Here is a 17,907-nt window from a genome sequence, read left to right on the forward strand (position 1 = left end):
GCTATTTATCACTTGTATGACATTGGTCAAGTCCCTTGACTTCTCTGGGACTGAATTGCTCATCTACAAAATGATGGGTTTAGATAAGATGGTCTCTCCGATCCCCTTCTGTTCTGAATCTATGATTCTGTTATCTCTGGAGAATAGCAGCAAATTCCTATTGGGGATCCACCAGGATGTAGTTGTATTATTTATTTCTGTGTCTTCCCAAGGACTTTTTCCCATAATTTTCATCATGTTCATGTTCAGGGCTGGGGGAACTATTCTCTCACTATGATCATTTTGTCCTATCTGCCACAGTTCTCCATCTTTTCCCTAGCAAGGGGTCAAGAAGCCAGTGCCTGAGGGAGAGGTTTTTCTGATTCCTTTTTATATTCTTCTCCTTACCCCATCACTCTAGGAAATTTAGAATGTCTCCACTGTGCAAATAAACTCATCCACTGTAGCATTTGGATTGTCTTCCCCTCTGAACTTCTTGCTCACATTATGTACCTGCTTAGAGGCTTCAAAGCAATCTGCAGGCACCTTTCAATGGGCTCCTCATCACAGCATTCCTCAAAGCAATAGGACTTGATGTCAGTTTGCATTCATTCCAACTTCAACAGTGTACTACAATTGAAAAGTCATTTCTGTAGCTCATTCTCACCACTACAAGGGATAATAATACAATACCCACAAAGCCCACAGTCTGCCCTAGATTCAGTCTTAACCAACCAAATGTATAAGATAGATATTTTAACAAATCACTCTGGACAAGTCCCCAAAATGTAACCCTTGTATTCAAAACATTCAAGACACATGCACACACAAAAACCCCTCACTTGTTTTAGTCCATCTGCCCCATTCAGGAATCTTGGGACACTTTTATGCTTAGTGCTTTCCTATATACTGAAGCCAACTCTCCACTTGCAAGCATGGGGTTCATATTGTTATAGAAGAGAAGTTTACTGAAAGGATTAAAACAAAACCCAGGCAGTGAGGTGCCATAATAGATCAAGTAGGGAACTTGGAGTCAGAAATGTGACTTTGAATCCTGCCTCTGACACTTACTAGCTGTATGACCCTTAGCAAGGTAATGTAACCTCCCTGGGGTTCAGGTTCCTCATCAGTAAAATAAGGAGGTTGGAATTAATGACATCTAAAGTCCCTTCCAGCCCTAAATCCTTGATCCTATGAATGTTAGTTCCCAAGATTACCCAAATGTAAATCTCTAGTCATTTTTAGTTTTAAATATGGAGCTGACTCTGGCAGACTCCCAGTCCCACCAAATCCTTCTGCTCTTTACCCACTGCTCAGTGCCAGGTGAAAGGGGATGTGACATTTTAAAAATTCGAGAGACATAAGTTCTGGGTAACTGAATAATTTTATTAATAAGGCTAGCATGTTTATTAGTAAAAGGATGTCAGTGGCCCTCTTGAATGCCAAACACCCCTTGTGGCAGTGGGCTCACAGTGCTCTTGGAAGGGTACATATTCCTGAAGGTGGCAATCTACTTTGATTGGTTAACAATTAATGAGAGAAGGAATATTGTAATTGGAGGTGGGCTATATGAAAATGAGGGTCTTGGGAGTATGTGACTTGGATCACCCAAGTCTTGGTCAAAGAGACCTATCAATTTCCATATTACTTGTCTTGTAAAAGGGAGAATTGACATACTTCCAGATCTGTCTGAGTAAACACAATGAGCAGGAATCCTCCCATTAGCCCAAACTAAGATTTTCTGTTACTGTCTTTGATTAAGTCTTAGTCTGGGTAAGTCTTTGAGCAAGATTTCCCACAGTGGTTGATTTCTAGATGGGGAAGTAGAAAAGGGGAAAAAGATTGGTTCCAATACAATAATTAGTTATTAAATACAAGAGAGAAATAATACTTTCTCTTAAGGAAAAGGGAAAAGTTTTTTCCCTTCTCTTTCTCTAGCTTCCTACTATACTTCCTCGGTCAACAGGCAATCAACAGAATTTATTAAGCCCTTACTAGTATGTGCCAGGCAGGCTGGACTTGGGATACAAAGAGAAGCAAAAAATACAGCTCCCACCTTCAAGGAGATATAGTTCTGTAACAAGACCATCATATCTACAAAATTTCTCAGCAAAGTGAGATTCCCTGTAATTAATGACAACCTTAAAAAGGTAGAGGAACCAACAAGGGAACATTCTATACTGGATCTGAGTCTTACCAACAATGAACTGGTTGTTGGTGTGGAAGTGATAGGAATCTTGAGATATAGTGATGATTCCCTCTTAGAAGGAAAGCAGAATGAGTGGCAAATATAACAAAAAAGGAAAATAGTGGATGTCGAAGGGGATGTGGGAAATCTGGGATGCTAATCCACTATTGGTAAAGTTATGAAAAGATCCAACCATTCTGGAGAGCAATTTGGAACTATAGGGCTATAGAACTGTGCATAGCCTTTGATCCAGCAATACCAATGCTAGGTTTATATCCCAAAGACATCCCCCCAAAATAAAAAAAGATCTATTTGTTTTTTGTTTGTTTTGTGGGGGAATGAGGGTTAAGTGACTTGCCCAGGGTCACACAGCTAGTAAGTGTCAAGTATCTGAGGTTAGATTTGAACTAAGGTCCTCCTGAATCCAGGACTGGTGCTTTATCCACTGAACCACCCAGCTGCTCCCCCTCCCAAAGGCCTTATCTGTACAAAAATATTTATAGCAGCTCTTTTTGTGGTGGCTAAGAATTAGAAATCAAAGGAATGCCCATCAATTGGGGAATGGCTAAACAAACTGTGGTATATGATGGTTATGGAATATTATTGTACTATAAGAAATGACAAGCAGGATGACTTCAGAAAGGTCTGGATATATAGTGAAGTGAGCAGAACCAAGAGAACATTGTACACAGAGACAGAAATATTGTTTGATGAAGAATGTGAATGACTTGACTATTCTCAACAATACAATGTTCTGAGACAATTCCTAAGGATCGTTGATGAAACAACTATACTATCCATTTCCAAAGATAGAACTGATATTGATGGAACAGACCAAAACAGGTTATTTTTCACTTTCTTTCATTTTCTTCTTTTAATCAAGTTTTCTTGTACAAACTGACAAATATGGTATTGTTTTACATAATCACACGTGTATAATCCATATCTGATTGCTTGCTGCTACAGGGAATGGGGAGAGGATTAGGGAAGGAGGGATAAAAATTGGAACCCAAAACTATAAATACAAATTTTTATTACATTTTTTTTAAAAAAGAAGGAAAGCAGAGAATAGTCAGAATTTCACCCTATAGTTGCACATAACAGATTTCAAAGGAGTTCAGAGGAAGAATAGGTAGGATCTCATGGATGAAAACTTTATTAGGGAAGTCACACTGCTTTGGGAGTGGGAGGGGAGGGAAGGGGGAAAGCTCTCAAGAGTGAAGTCTTGAAGACATACAAAAAACTCCCCCACCCAATTCCATTAAAGAAGAAAGGGAAAGTGGGCTAAGGGAATTGATTTGGAGGCACAGGGACCTCAGAAAGACATCTCAGTTTTTAAGAGTTATATATAGAATATAGAAAGAAGAGCTATTTACAGAGGATAAATACAAAAGCATATCATGGTCATGCAACAGCATTAGAAATGATCTGAGGTTGTCATACAAAGCTAAAAACAAGAAAACATTGGATTTAAAAAAATAAAGCTCTAATGAGGAAAAGAAGCAGCCCAAATAAGGAATGCACCACTCTTAGAGGTAGGTAAGGTGATGATAACTGAATCAGAGAAAAGACAAAGCTACTCATTTAAAATTTGTTTTTCTCTGCCAAGATGACATCAGGACTGGAAAGGACAAAAATGGCTAACATGGAGCCTGGTAGCCAAGATAGATATCAAAGGAAATAGTGAGAAAGCACTAAACTGTTCTTGATGAATTCAAGAAAGCAGGTGAAATACATTCTAGGGTAATGAAAGAGCTGGCAAATGTGATTACCAAGTTACTGCCAGGGATCCTTAAAGGTCATGGCAAACAAGAAGGGTGTCACAGGACTGGAGAAGGACAAATATCATCCCAATTTTTTTAAAAGGGAAGATAATGACATTTCCAAACCAGTAATCTTGACTTCCATTTCTGGCAAAATTATAGAATCAAAAGTCTTAGGGCAGATTAAGAGTTCTTAATGCTTGAATCTAACTAAGACTTTTGGGACACAATGTAGTATTAAAAAGGTGGTAGGAAAAGAAGCATTCATTATAAAGACGAGAAAGCTTCATCATGAGCAGGTCACATAGGAAGGGAGACCATGAAAATAATATACACAGCCATTATAATTCAATTCAATAAACATTTATTAAGCACCTACCATATGCCAGGCAGTGTGCAAAGCACTGGGGATGAAAAAGGCAAAAGACAGTATTTGCCCTCAAGGATCTTACAGTCTAATGGGGGGGAGGCAACATGTGAACACACACACACACACCCCAATTTGTATATAGAATAAATAGGAAAATAACAGGGGGAAGGCACTGGAATTAAGAGAGGTTGGGAAAGCCTTCCTGTAGGAGGTGGGATTTTATTTGGGGCCTAAAGGAAGGTAGAGAGGTCAATAGTCAGAGTGGAGAAGGAAGAACATTTCAGGGATATAGGAAAGCCAGAGAGAATGCCTGGAGCTGAAAGATGGAGTGTCTTGCTCATAGAACAGGCACAAGGCCAGTGTTACTAGTTTGAAGAGTAAGTCTTGGGGAGAAAGGTCTAAGAAGACTGGAAAGGTAGGAGGGTGCTAGGTTATGAAGGGTTTTGAATGTCAAATATAGCATTTTGTATTTGCTCCTGGAGGCAATAGGAAGCTATGGGAGTTTATTGATTATGGGGGTGACATGACCATACTTGTGTTTCAGGAAAATCACTTTAGTGGCTGAATGGAGAGTGGATTGGAATGGGGAGAGACTTGGGAGAGGCAGACCCATGAGCATGCTATTGTAGCAAGCATTTTAGGCCACGAGTTTTACTATTTGTTGTTTTCTTGCATTTCATCCATCTCCTATGAACTTCCGAATGTCAACTCCAATTTTCTTTCAATTCTTCTTTCTACATTGTAGAACTAATATGTATGGTAGCTACTTGGTGGATATCTGTAGGTAATTTTGTCTTTCTACCTTTATTTTTTAGGTTAAACTCCTTTTGTTTAGTTTTGTAAGACTCCAGGCAAACAGTCCTATCAGTCTTTGGCAGATGTACTTCATCCCTGTCCGGAAGCCTACAATTTCCATATTTTAAACCAAAAAAACAGATGCCATTTTCAGACACCATCTCCTTAATCAGCTCTTCATTCACCAAATTTGTTTTTCCTTTCTGAATTCCTTGCTTTTGATGGGTAGCTTTATTGTCTATAGCTTGTTGTCTCCCCTCATTAGAGTGTGAGCTCCTTGAGGACAAGAATTGTCTTTTGCCTCCTTTTGTATCCTCAACATTTAGCACAGTACCCAGCACATAGGTGCATATTGACTATAAGACTGACTCTTCTTCCTCTAAACTTTAGAAGATGGCCTCTCACCTTCTCACAACTTGCCAGATGAGTATCTGCTCCCCCTTCAGAACACCCAGCTTTCCTCTTTTTAGAAAGAGCCTTAAATTTGCTATTAGTGTCAGTTTTTCTTGTCCTCCTCAGGTTGTTATTCACCTATTCTTACCCCTCTCAATACAGATGAGGATGTTCAGGTTTGGTTTGGAATAGATAGATGATCTCTGAAGTGCCTTCCAACTTTGAAATTCTGTTATTTTCAGTTCCTAGTGTTCTTCAAGTTTCAGTGCCATGTACCCTATTCAAGATGGTGGCTAAACCTCTGCAATCCTCTTCCTTTCCCCTACTTCCATCCCATTTCTCCTTCTCTGCTCATTTTTCTTTTTATTTCTTTTACCAGTTACTAGCCCAATCACCTATGCCTTCAGGAAAATAGTTCATGCCACCAAAATAGGAAAGGGAGGGGAAAAGGGAAAAAAAAATCTCAATATCTGCTATGTATCATACAAAAAAAAAAAGACAGATCTAAATAACTGCAGAAATAGCAATTGGTTATAGGTAGGCTGAACCAATGCCATATCAATAAAATGATCAAATAATTATTTCATAGATCTAGAAAAAATAATAAAATTCATCTGGATGACAAAAAGATCAATTATATCAAGAGTATTGCTGAAAAATGTGAAGGGAGGCAACCTAGCAATGCCAGATTTCAAACTACATTACAAGGCAATAATCATCAAAATAATCTGTTACTGGCTAGAAAATAGAGTAGTGGATCAGTGGAATAGATATAATACACAGTAGTAAATGACTATAATATTCAAGTTGTCTGATAAACCCAATGATCCAAGCTTTTGGGGCAAGAACTCACTATTTCACAAAAAGTTCTGGGTAAACTAAAAAGCAATTTGGTAGAAATTAGTGTGAGAATATTATTAGAGAGCATGGGTCCCAGCATCCAGAAGTTACCTCACAATTCATGGACTGCCTTCAAGTCATGTCAATCAATAGACTTGAAAGCTACCAGCCAATTAGCTTGGAGCTGTGTGTGGGGACCGCCCTTCTTCCTGTCCCACAGGGGGCTTCCACTTGAGGAGACTCAGGATCTAGCTCTTTCATTTGGGAAGAAGCTCATGGTGGCAGAAGCAGGCTAGGGTAGACAGATTTTCTATCTTTCTGAACTTCACATGTTTTCTCTTTACTCTTTAATAAATGATTAATGCCCAAAGACTGGTGCTAAAGCTTCTAATTTAAGGTGACCACAGATTTAGTTTTACTCATCACATTAGGCAAAGACCAACATCTTGGCACTATATGCCAAGATAAGATCAAAATTGGCACCTGATTTAGACATAAATGGTGATATCATAGGCAAATTAGGGGAGCATGGCAAGTTTTACCTGTCAAATCTGTTGGTAGAGGAAGAGTTTATGATCAAACAAGAGATAGAGAGGATCATGGGAAGTATGATGGATAATTCTGATTATGCAACATTAAAAGTTTCATACAGTAAGACAAATGCAACCAAAATCAGAAAGCAGTAAACCAGGGAAAATCTTTTTATACAGTAAGTTTCTCCAATAAATACCTCATTTCTTAATTAACAGGATGCCCATCAATTAGGGAATGGATGAACAAATTGTGGTATATGATTGTCATGGAATACTATAGTACCATAAGAAATAACAAGGGATATGGTTTCAGAAAAATATGTGAGAAGACATATGAATTGATGCAGAGTGAAGTTAGCAGAAAGAGAAGACCATTATTCAGGTAAATAGTAATATTGTAATGATAATCAATTGTGATAAATTTATCTTCTTCAATTAATACAATGATCCAAGACAATTCTGAAGGACTCATAATGTAAACCGTTACTCACCTCCAGAGAGAGAACTGATGAACTGAGTGAAAATTGAAGTATAATTTTTCCTTTTTTTTTTTTTTTGCAACAGTTAGTATTGTGTCATTTATCATAGAAATTGTGGGTTCTAATCTGTGCCCCCGTCTTGGGGGGAAGCTGGCTAAAATCACTGATAAATTCAGCAAGAGTTTAAGCTTTTAAAGATTTATTAAAATATATAAGTTAGTGAGGAGAGATTGAGAACAGATTCCTTATAGCATGGAAATCCTAACTCAGATCTAATTCAGTATAGCCAGAGAGAAAGAAAGCAATTTCCTTTCCTAGTAGCCCACGTGAAATATCTCACCACCAAGCCTGTGTCCAAACAACTAAGAGCTCCTCTGCCCCACTGGTTCCTCCTCACCAAAGAGAGTTCTTCTATGAGTGAGCATCCACTTCCTAGTTCCTCTCTCCCTCTCCCAAAGGGGAGGTCCTTCAAGCTGGTTGGTTTAGAGTGGTCTCTTGCTGACATCAGTAGTACACCAACATGTCACTCAGGGCCAGTCAGGTGTGGCCTCCATCCAATCATCCTTAAGTAGATACTTTGTCAGTTTCTCATTCTCACCCAATTCAAACAATACTAAATCAATAAGGTGGGTCCCTGGGTGTCTGCCAAATTCCATTATTTAATCACATATGGAAATATGTTTTGCATGATTTCACATGTACAATGGATATCATATTGCTCACTTTTTTAATGAGTGGGAGGGAGGCTAAAGGGAGGGAGAGAATTTAGAACTCAATTTAAAAAATGAATGTTAAAATATATATTTTTAAAAATTGCTATATATATGAAAACACAAGAAGGGGTGACTTTTCAGTTGAAATTGAAAACAGAGAAGGGACTAGGAATAGTGGCAGATACCTATAATCCCTGTTACCAGGAAAGATGAGGTTGACAATCTCTCAAGCTCAGGAATTCTGAGCTTCAGAGGGCTAAGTTGATCAGATATCTACCCTAACTTTAGCATTAATATGGTGAGTCTCTGGGAAGGGGAAAAACACAAGATTGCTTAAAGAGGGGACAAAATTCTGTCTCTTGGTAAATAAAACAGGTCATGGTTCTTTTGCCAATAAAAGTAGGTCTAGGACTGTGAATAGCCCCTAGTATTTCCAGCCTAGGTGAAACAGGGAGACTGTCTTAAAAAAAAGGATGTTGATTAGCAAAGAATGGGAGTTATGTGTAATAATATAAGTTTCTATATATAATCCATAGAAGGTACAGATAATTTGACTCTGAAGAAGAGAGAGAGTTATAAAAGCTGGGAGTTATTGGGATGATCTTTGATAAGATTTTTTTAGGTCAAAAAGAGAGTTTAATGTGAAGGAATGTCAAAGCATTGTTTCAGGATGGCTATAATGAGAAAGGCTAAAGTTGTGTTCTGGAGCTCTAACAGTGTGAGGGTGACTTGCTTCAGGTTTGTGAGCATATCAAAGGTATTATGGTTTTGAGTTTTTGTCACAACATGTCAATTTTTAAAAAAATAAATATTTCCTCCCAATTACATGTAAAAACAATTTTTAACATTCTTTCCTCCTAAAATTTTGCATTCTAAATCTTTCCCTCCCTTTCCCCCCTCTCCCAACCTATTGAGAAGGCAAATAATTTGCCCATGTCAAATTTAATATATACTTGGGGCAGCTAGGTGGTGCAGTGGATAAAGCACTGGTCCTGGATTCAGGAAGACCTGAATTCAAATCTGACCTCAAACACTTGACACTTAGTAGCTGGGTGACCCTGGGAAAGTCCCTTAACCCTCATTGCCCCACCAAAAAAAAAAAGTTAATATAGACTCTAAAAAGCCCAAATGATATGCACCAGTTCATGATTTCCTATACAATCTTTTTTGTTGTCATTTAAAAAATATTGAAATATTTGCTGATGATAAATTCAAAGAAAAAATTCTAAGAAAGGCTTTGAGTATAGGACTAGAAAGGAACTCTGTAATCCGAAGGCTTGTCAGGATAAGTTTTGAGAGGTGGTAGAGTGAGACTGAATTAGAAACTGTACTTAAGGATCCCTGTGGCCATATATCAACTTAGAAAACTACATATTAATATTATCTATGTTTTATTTCATTTTTATTTATTAAAAATATTTCCCAATTCAATTTTAATCTGATGCAGGCTGTACTCAAAAGTCACGGGGACAGGGGCTTTGTGTTTGACATCTCTGTTGTCTCTGTCATCAAGTGACATTTTTCTTTTGACCACAGTAACTTTTTGAAATTATCTACTAAAATATGAAGAGGTTCCTATGTGTGTTGGTGAAAGAAATATTCACACCAATGAAACAGAGATCCTTGAAGTAAGTATAGTGAAAACTACTGAATTAGAGGAGAACAAAGTTCTTGGGGGCATTTTAATGACAACTTATATAAGGGAGTGCTCTGAAGAGGAAAATTAATTGATGATTGAAAGGAAGCCTGAGGTATCTGTGGGTTGTGAGAAAATTTCAACATTTTTAGAATTTTATTTCTAGAAGATAATACATGGGTGTTACTTTAATTAGGGCCTGGCCATCCTAGAATAGTTCTCTTTTCCCCTTCATGCCTCTACCAGCTCTAACCACAATAGAGGAGAGGAGAAGAGAGAGGAAAAAGGAGGAGGGGAGAGGACTGGAAAAAGTTCAAAAGGCCTATTCGGATAATTATGGAGAAGTTTTTTCTTGTCTCAAAAAGAGTAAAATAAAATTAAAAGCCTCCAGAGCAGAACTAGAGTGTTATGGGAACTGATTTGAGTCCATCCTGCCCACCAATCCCTGGAAGTATGGAAACAAACATTATTAAGTAACTTCTATGTGCCAGGCACAGTTCTAAGTACTTTACAAATATTATCTCATTTGATCCTCACAACAGCTCTGGGAGGTAGGTAGTATTATTATATCCATTTTACAGCTGAGGAAATTAACAGAGGTTAAGTGACTTGTCCAGGGTCACACAGCCACTATGTGTATGAGGCCAAATTTAAACTAAGGTCTTTCTGACTAAAAATTCAACCCTCTATCTATTGTGTTTCACATATTATATATCAAATGTAGGATATATTTTTTAATATTACATCATATTATATACCTATCATAACATATATTCTATTATAACTGCCTTTATATATGTTATTAAGTTGCTTCCCAATCAGGAGTGTTTGCAAATCCACATTAAATACCTCTTTGTTGGTAAAGAGACACAATTCAATGAAAAGGCATCAGTCTAGGTGCTTGGAATTAAAAGACAAAAATGAAACAACCCCTGCCTTCAAGGTGCTTATCTTCTCCCGAGGATTGAAAAGACCCATACATATGAGACACTATAGGGAGTAAAGATGGCAAAGTAGAACAAAGTTCTCTAGGAATATTTACAGTTAGAGAAAGCACTAATCATTTGATTGGGTGATAGTGAGAGAATTAGAAAAGACTTCATAGAAATGGTGGTACTTGAGCTGAGCCTGAAAGGCAGAGGCAGGGTAAGGTGGTGGGAGCAAAAACAGGTTTAGTAGAAATGAGGCCAAGGTGGAGATGAAGGTCTCTGCAGGCTTCCATCCCTTAGCAGCTGAATCCTTTAAATGCCAGGGCAGCAGTGAGCCTGAGGTGGTGGGAGATGCAGCTTTCTCTCTTAATGACAATGGCCCTGACCTACCTGAGTCATGTGGTGAGAACAGAGCCTTAAGTAGGGCAGGGAGAGCAGGGCTCTGCCTCAGGGTCCCAAATTTAGAGGGGGTGCTGACAGCACTTGTGCCTGGTTGGCAAGAATAATTAGGAGGGATGTGCTGCTGTCCAGCATTGAATCCAAGGAGTTCAATGATAAAAGAATGACCCCCTATTTATCAAAATATTTATAGCAACATCTTCTGTTGAAGAACTAGAAATAAAGTAGATGCTCATAAATTAGGAAATGGCTAAATAACTTGTTTATGTTCCTATAACACTAATGAATATGATGAAAAAAGACAAGCATAGGAAGACTTATATGAACTGATGCAAAGTAGTGCAACCAAGAGAACAATATGCATAATGACCACAATAATGTAAATAGATTTTTTAAAGTATCCAAATTGAAATTGAATGCTATGAAATTAAGATGAGCAGGCTTGGCCTCAAAGAAGAGGTATAAGAAGATTCCCTCTACCCTTCTCCTTTCAGAGGTAAGTGAATATAGGTGTGGAATGCTAAAAATAACATTAATGTGTTGATTAGATTATGCTGAACTGTTTTCCCCCTCTTTTTTTATTCTTTGTTATAATATATGACTTTCTGGGAAGGGAAAAGGAAGAAGGGAGGGCTATATTAAGAAATAAAACAACAATAATATTTTAAAATGTTAAATTAAATAAGTAGGGTAGGTTAGATTTGTGTTTTTGTTTGATGGAAAAAGTGACCAATGTGATGAAAGATTTACTAGGAACTAAATATGGAATTGGTGTTAAAGTTGTACTTTTTGAAGAATATTATTGCAGATTTTTCTTTTATTCTTTGCATAACATTTTGTTTTTCTCAATGACATGTAAAAACAATTCTCTCCCACCCTCCAACCCTCTTTTCCTCTCTCCCTGAGGTATAAGCAATTTGATATGTTATACAGGTACAATCATGCAAAATACATATATATGTAAATATATATATGTCCATATTTGTTGTGTTATGAAAGAAAACACAGATCAACCCCCCACCCCAAAATTAAGAAAATAAAAAATAGTATGCTTCAATCTGCATTCAGACTCCATAACTTGTTTCTCTGGAGGTAAATAGTGTTGTTCATCATAAGTCCTTTGGAATTGTCTTGGACCATTGTATTGCTGAGAATAGTTTAGTCATTCATAATTGATCATCATACATATAATTTTGCAGTTACTGTGTACAATGTTTTCCTGGTTCTTCTCACTTCTCTTTGTATCAGTTCATGTAAGTCTTCCTAGGTTTTTCTGAAATTAGCCAGCTTGTCATTTCTTATAGCACAATAGTATTCCATCACAATCATATACCAGTTGTTCAAGCATTCTCTAATTAATGGACATCTCCTCAATTTCCAATTCTTTGCCACCACAAAAAGAAATGTATATCAAATTTTTCTCAACACCTCAGTATCATGTAAGTAAGCTTGGCCCTCTGGGAGGCATCATGTACTTGTGGCACTTATCCCAGTGCACAAGAGTTCCTAGTTATTTTCTGTATAGCTGGTAATGGCAGCTCAGAGGACTGTGTAGTGAGGAGGGCAACCTTGAAACCCAATCTCTGTGAGAAATTCCTGAACAGGAGATTGAATGACAGGAAGAGGGAGGGGTTGATATACTTCTCCAAAGACTTTTCTGTACATGTTCCATTCCATAAACTATGATATTCAGCAGTACTGTAAGGCATCCCTTTGTCCCTCACTTCTTACCCTTCCTCCCAAGTAGAAGTACCAAGAATAGTTCTTGACTGCCCCTTTGCCCATTCTTTTACCTGGAGATATCCCAAGAATCCAGTAGATTGGGAGAAAAAACCCCTTAAAGTCATTGTGGAGGAGACAGCTGGTGGGGAGGTGAGATGTTGCTGATTGCTAAGTTCACTTCCATGATGACAGAAGTAGAGTTCTTTAAGGGATAGAGTAGGAATTCACCATCAAAATAACATTTCTTCCTTAAGATTTTTTTTGGTGGGGCAATGAGGGTTAAGGGATTTGTCTAGGGTCACACAGCTAGTAAGTGTCAAGTATCTGATTCCAGATTTGAACTCAGGTCCTCCTGAATCCAGGGCTGGTGCTTTATCTACTGCACCACCTAGCTGTCCCTCCCTTAAGATTTATAACATGCTTTCCCCACAATAAAACTGTGGGTGTTCTTATAAGTATTATACCCATTTTATAGATAGGGAAATAGGTTCAGAATTTAGCAGCTTGCCCAGAATCACATAATTGGTAAGGGTCAAAGTCACAACTCAAACCCAGGTCTTCTGACTCCAAGAGCAGTGTTCTTTCTACATCACGCTGCTCTACAAACCTAACTTAAGAGTCTCTGGCAGGAGATTGGTACCTCAGAGCCACATGCTTTCTTCCATACCTCTCTCCCCATGAAAAGTCCAAGGATTTCTTTCATGGTTTTCCCTCCCCCCACCTTCCCTTGCCCCTAAATAAACTACCATCTTATTCTAAAAAAAAAAAAAAAAAAGAGTCTCTGGTAGCTAACAGTTTCTCCCCCAATCACTTTTTTTCCTGGTATGAAAATAACTCTTACACCAAAGGCATCAGTAAGTATATGAGATCATAATTAAAGCTTTATTTGACCTAAAATATATAAATATATGTACAAATTATGTATATACAAAACATCACGCTTCCTTGTTCTATAATCCAACCACTCTACCCTCCCCCATGATGTCCCCAATCACCTTGTCCCCTTCTTGTATTTTGTCAGCCTTGGAAAAGAGCCAAAGGCTTAGACAATTATTCCAGTGCACTGAGCAGCCTGAAAGGGGTATGGTGCCTCTCAGAGGGCCAAGCCAACTATCATGTAGATCATGTAGATGCTGAGAAAAATCTGCTAGAATATTCTCCAAAAGGTGCAACTCTAACACCCATTTCAAAAATTCCTTTGTCAAATTGGTCATTCTTCTATGAAATAAAAACATCAATCCTACAAACTACCAATGCTAAAAGATAGTTTACCTTTATAAACATAAATATTCCCTCACCTCAGCCCACCCCATTAATGAGTCTTTTATCTCTCAGAAATAAATATGGAACTGAAACTACCTTTGTTTTGAAATAAAATCACTTATATAAAAATAACTACCTAGGTTTTGCATTCTCATTCTCTAATTTGCTAAAATCCTGCAGATGGAAACAAAGTGAAGTGTGACCCATTTCCCTGGAATGATTTTTCCATGTAGATCCATATTAAACTGACATTTGGGAGGTAAATATTTTGAATGTGTATGTTCAACTGCTGAAACTTGTCCAAATCTTAAGATGGTCTGACAGTGTTCTAACATGAAGGTCTGGATGGGTTTCAGAACTAGATTGACTGGTAATCATATCTACAAAATGGCTGGTGTATTTATTTCAGTGTGAGCTTGATTTGGGCTCTGTACCAAGGCCAAAAATCACAAATGAACATGTCATTAGTTTCATTGGGGCTGCCATATTTAAGCTTGCATCAAAAATGGAATTTGCATGTAATTGAAGGTGCAGAGGGATAGATAGCTTAGCTGCCTGCAAATTACTTTGAGTTCTGTCGTCCAAGGCGTTTTTTGATAAAGACTGAGATCAGTTTCTGGGGGCGTTGCTGATATTCTAGGAGGACTTCATGGGGAGAGTTGATCTGGTCACATTCCAGTCTGTTGAGAAGGGTAACACAGACAACAGCAGCTAGGAAATGAAAAACAGAACAAAATGCAAGCATTGTTATTAGCATGTCACCCTTTGTATATTAAGATGATTTGCATCTTATGCTAGACCATATACATGGAGTTGTTTTCCTTGAATTGATGCAGAAAAGTCATGTGGTGTAGAATATATTTTGTACTTTTGCAGTGTCTCACATAAGGGAGTCTCCAAATAAGCTGTAAGAAGTTTAATGTAACTATTGCCCTGTCTCCTTTTGTATAATACTTGATTAAAATGAGGAAAAGCAAAGCAAAATGTACTCTCATATATTCAAATCACCCACTGGAGAGGGGAAGTATTTTATTTTGCTGTTTAAGAAAGAACCCAAAGTGAGAAGGTTGATGCCTTACTGCAGTACAGAACCTTATGTTGTCAACATTAGGGCCAATTACTGATTGCATTTAATAGGGCCACCAAGGAGAAGATGGGTGATGACCATCTTTTGGGGATTGACATCTTAGTGTTAATACAACTATCTATACATTATAACTAAAAAAAATCCCATATTAAATGCAGGTAACTAGACCAGTCAACCACTATTTTCTGAAATTAAACAAGGAAGAGGTTCTGTTTTTCTTCCTAAAACATCAAGCTTAGATTTGGGGAAGAGTATAACTAGAAATGGGGAGCTAAGACTTTGTCAGTTTTGTAGGAGCCCAGAGATTGATGTGCTGTGAGGTAGGAGTAAGAGGGGATCTGGGGAAAACAAAAGAAGGGGGTTATGGACTAGAGGAGGAGATGATGGGATCATAGATTTTCTTTCTTTCTTTTTTTTTTTTTTGGCCAGGCAATGAGGGTTAAGTGACTTGTCCAGGTTCCCACAGCTAGTAAGTGTCACGTATCTGAGGCTGGGTTTGAACTCAGGTCCTTCTGAATCCAGGGCTGGTGCTTTATCCACTGCACCACCTAGCTGCCCCATAGATTTTCACCTAGAAAAGACCTTACAGACCTCCAAGTCCAACTCCTTCATTTTAGAGATGTAGAAACTGAAGCGCAGAGAAATAAGTGACTTGCCCAGTCACAAAGTTCGTAAGTATCTGAGGCAGAATTTGAATCCAGTTCTCCATGACACTAGATTCAGTACTCTAGCTATTATACCACAGTGCCTCATCAAGCCTATAACATTCGATATTCACAAGAAGTCTTCCCTCCAAGTACAAACCAACTCTGGTCCTGCTATGCTTCTGAGATCTAAAGAGACTGGTACATTCAGGGTGGTTTGGGGTTCCCCCTTTCCTTATGTGATTGTACCTGCAGCTGGACATTCTTCTGTGTGCTGCTGCCCCCTCAACCCCACTATTTTTCCTAAGGTTAAAAAAGCACACCCAGTTATACCTCTGGAGAAGAGACCGTGATCTATTAAAGCTAGTATGGGAGCAACTCTCAAAATCCACAGAGAGCAATTCTAGATCACTCAATGGGTTGCCTTTCTTTCAATACTCCTCACATAGACATCTTATTGGGAAGCTACCTCCTTGGGCCATTGCTAGTCAGAATAAGAGGTAATGAAAATATTCAACTAGGATGAAGTTAAATATTCCCCCATTTAGGGTCCTATTTACTCCAAACTCACTCAGTTGTGAAGTTGGCTGGTGAAGCAAGAAATTCTCAGGTTAATAATCACCAAGTCTGTGAAGGCCACAGGTGCCCATTAGGAAACAGGAAATGTTGACAGCCTACCTTCTGATCCTTCCCTCTTGGCAGGTAGATAAAAGTATATTCACTCCATGGCTTTGTCATACCACAAAGCAAGAGCAGAACCAGAGTTTCCTGGATATCTTTTCTGATTATTTCAAGGACAAGACTGAAGAGTCTAAAGAGGACAGTTCATGGCCATCTCAGTGGCATTTTCCTGGCCGTAGAGACCCATTAATGAGCAATGTATAATAATCTTGTCACATAAGATTACAATTTCCAAAAGCAATTAAAATGGACTAATTACACACCACAGTTTTTAAAAAATCAAGCCTGACAGTTTTGTTACTTTAAGGCACAGATGCCTCCATCAAGGATCCCGGCTATCAAAATGTCACTGAGAAAGTAAGCCAGTCCACTGACCTGAAGTGAGTGTGGCATGGGACTCAGAGAGGTCATTCTGGTCCAGAGACACAGAGATAGATGTGAAGTTGGCAAACATGCAGGGTTTCTACAGATTTAATCATCTGACTCACATGAGATTCATAGAAAACATGACACTGTCTCCTAAGTCCATGCCTTTTCCTTGACTGTTGCCCATGCTTAAAATGCTTTCCCTTCTAACCTCTACCTCCTAACTTCCTTGGCTTCCTTCAGTACTCAGCTCAAATCTTTATACCCCCACCCCCTCCAACAGTGCCATCCCTCTGCTCTTATCTGCAATTGTCCCTGATTGGATCTTGAATGTACGGCAGCTACATGACATGGTGGATAAAGCCAGGCCTGGAGTCAGGAAGATGTGAGTTCAAATCTGGCCCCAGACACTTCGAGTTGTATGACCCTGAGCAAATCACTTAACCCTATTTGCCTCAGTTTTCTCATCTGAGAAATAGCAAGCCACTCCAGTATATTTACCAAGAAAACTCCAAATGGGGTCACAAAGAGTCAGATACAACTGAATAACAACAAAATCTTGACCGTACATAGCTGTTTGTGTGTTGTCAACTTCCTTAGACTGTGGGTTCCCTGAGAGCAGAAACTGTGTTTTTTGCCCTTTGTATTCCTAGCACTTGGCCCAATGTTCAGTACATAGTAGGTGCTTAATGCATGCCTGTTGATTTATTGATTCTTAATTGGGTAGTATATAATACAGCACCAAGATGCCTTTGTGGACAGTTTGATCTTCTTTAGTTGTTAGTGTCTACTCCCTTCTCTAATCTCCTGTATATACATCTGTACACCTATTGTATCCCCAGGGAAGAATATAAAATTGAGGGTAGGGGTAGGGACTTTTTTTTAATTTAAAATTTTTGTCTTTGTATTTCTTAACACTGAATGCTGTGAATTCCACTTGGGAAATACATAATAAGTCCTTGTTAGATTGGTTTTTATATTTTCAGCCTTGCAGCCTTCCTCATCATCACCACATTTTTTAGGGGGGGTCTGAGTTCATTGATGTGAGGAACTCCCTCTACCGAATAAGGAGGCTTTCCTCAACTTGGAAAGTAATTGAGGACATTCTCTGAGACATTGGGTGACTT

General features: G+C 38.4%; 1 protein-coding gene across 4 annotated transcripts in view; it reads right to left on the reverse strand.

Moving 5' to 3' along the window:
• Nucleotides 1-13,600: 13,600 nt before the first annotated feature.
• UPP2 (uridine phosphorylase 2) overlaps nucleotides 13,601-17,907 on the reverse strand; it is a 45,111-nt gene continuing 40,804 nt past the window's right edge. For all 4 annotated transcript variants that reach the window (XM_043998503.1, XM_043998502.1, XM_043998505.1 and 1 more), the window contains one exon: nucleotides 13,601-14,713. In XM_043998503.1, coding sequence (XP_043854438.1) covers nucleotides 14,565-14,713 — 149 coding nt within the window. In that variant the 3' untranslated portion in view covers nucleotides 13,601-14,564. The remainder of the gene's footprint in view (nucleotides 14,714-17,907) is intronic.

The sequence above is a fragment of the Dromiciops gliroides genome, chromosome 3 (assembly GCF_019393635.1).
Source record: "Dromiciops gliroides isolate mDroGli1 chromosome 3, mDroGli1.pri, whole genome shotgun sequence".
Taxonomy (NCBI): Eukaryota; Metazoa; Chordata; class Mammalia; order Microbiotheria; family Microbiotheriidae; genus Dromiciops; species Dromiciops gliroides.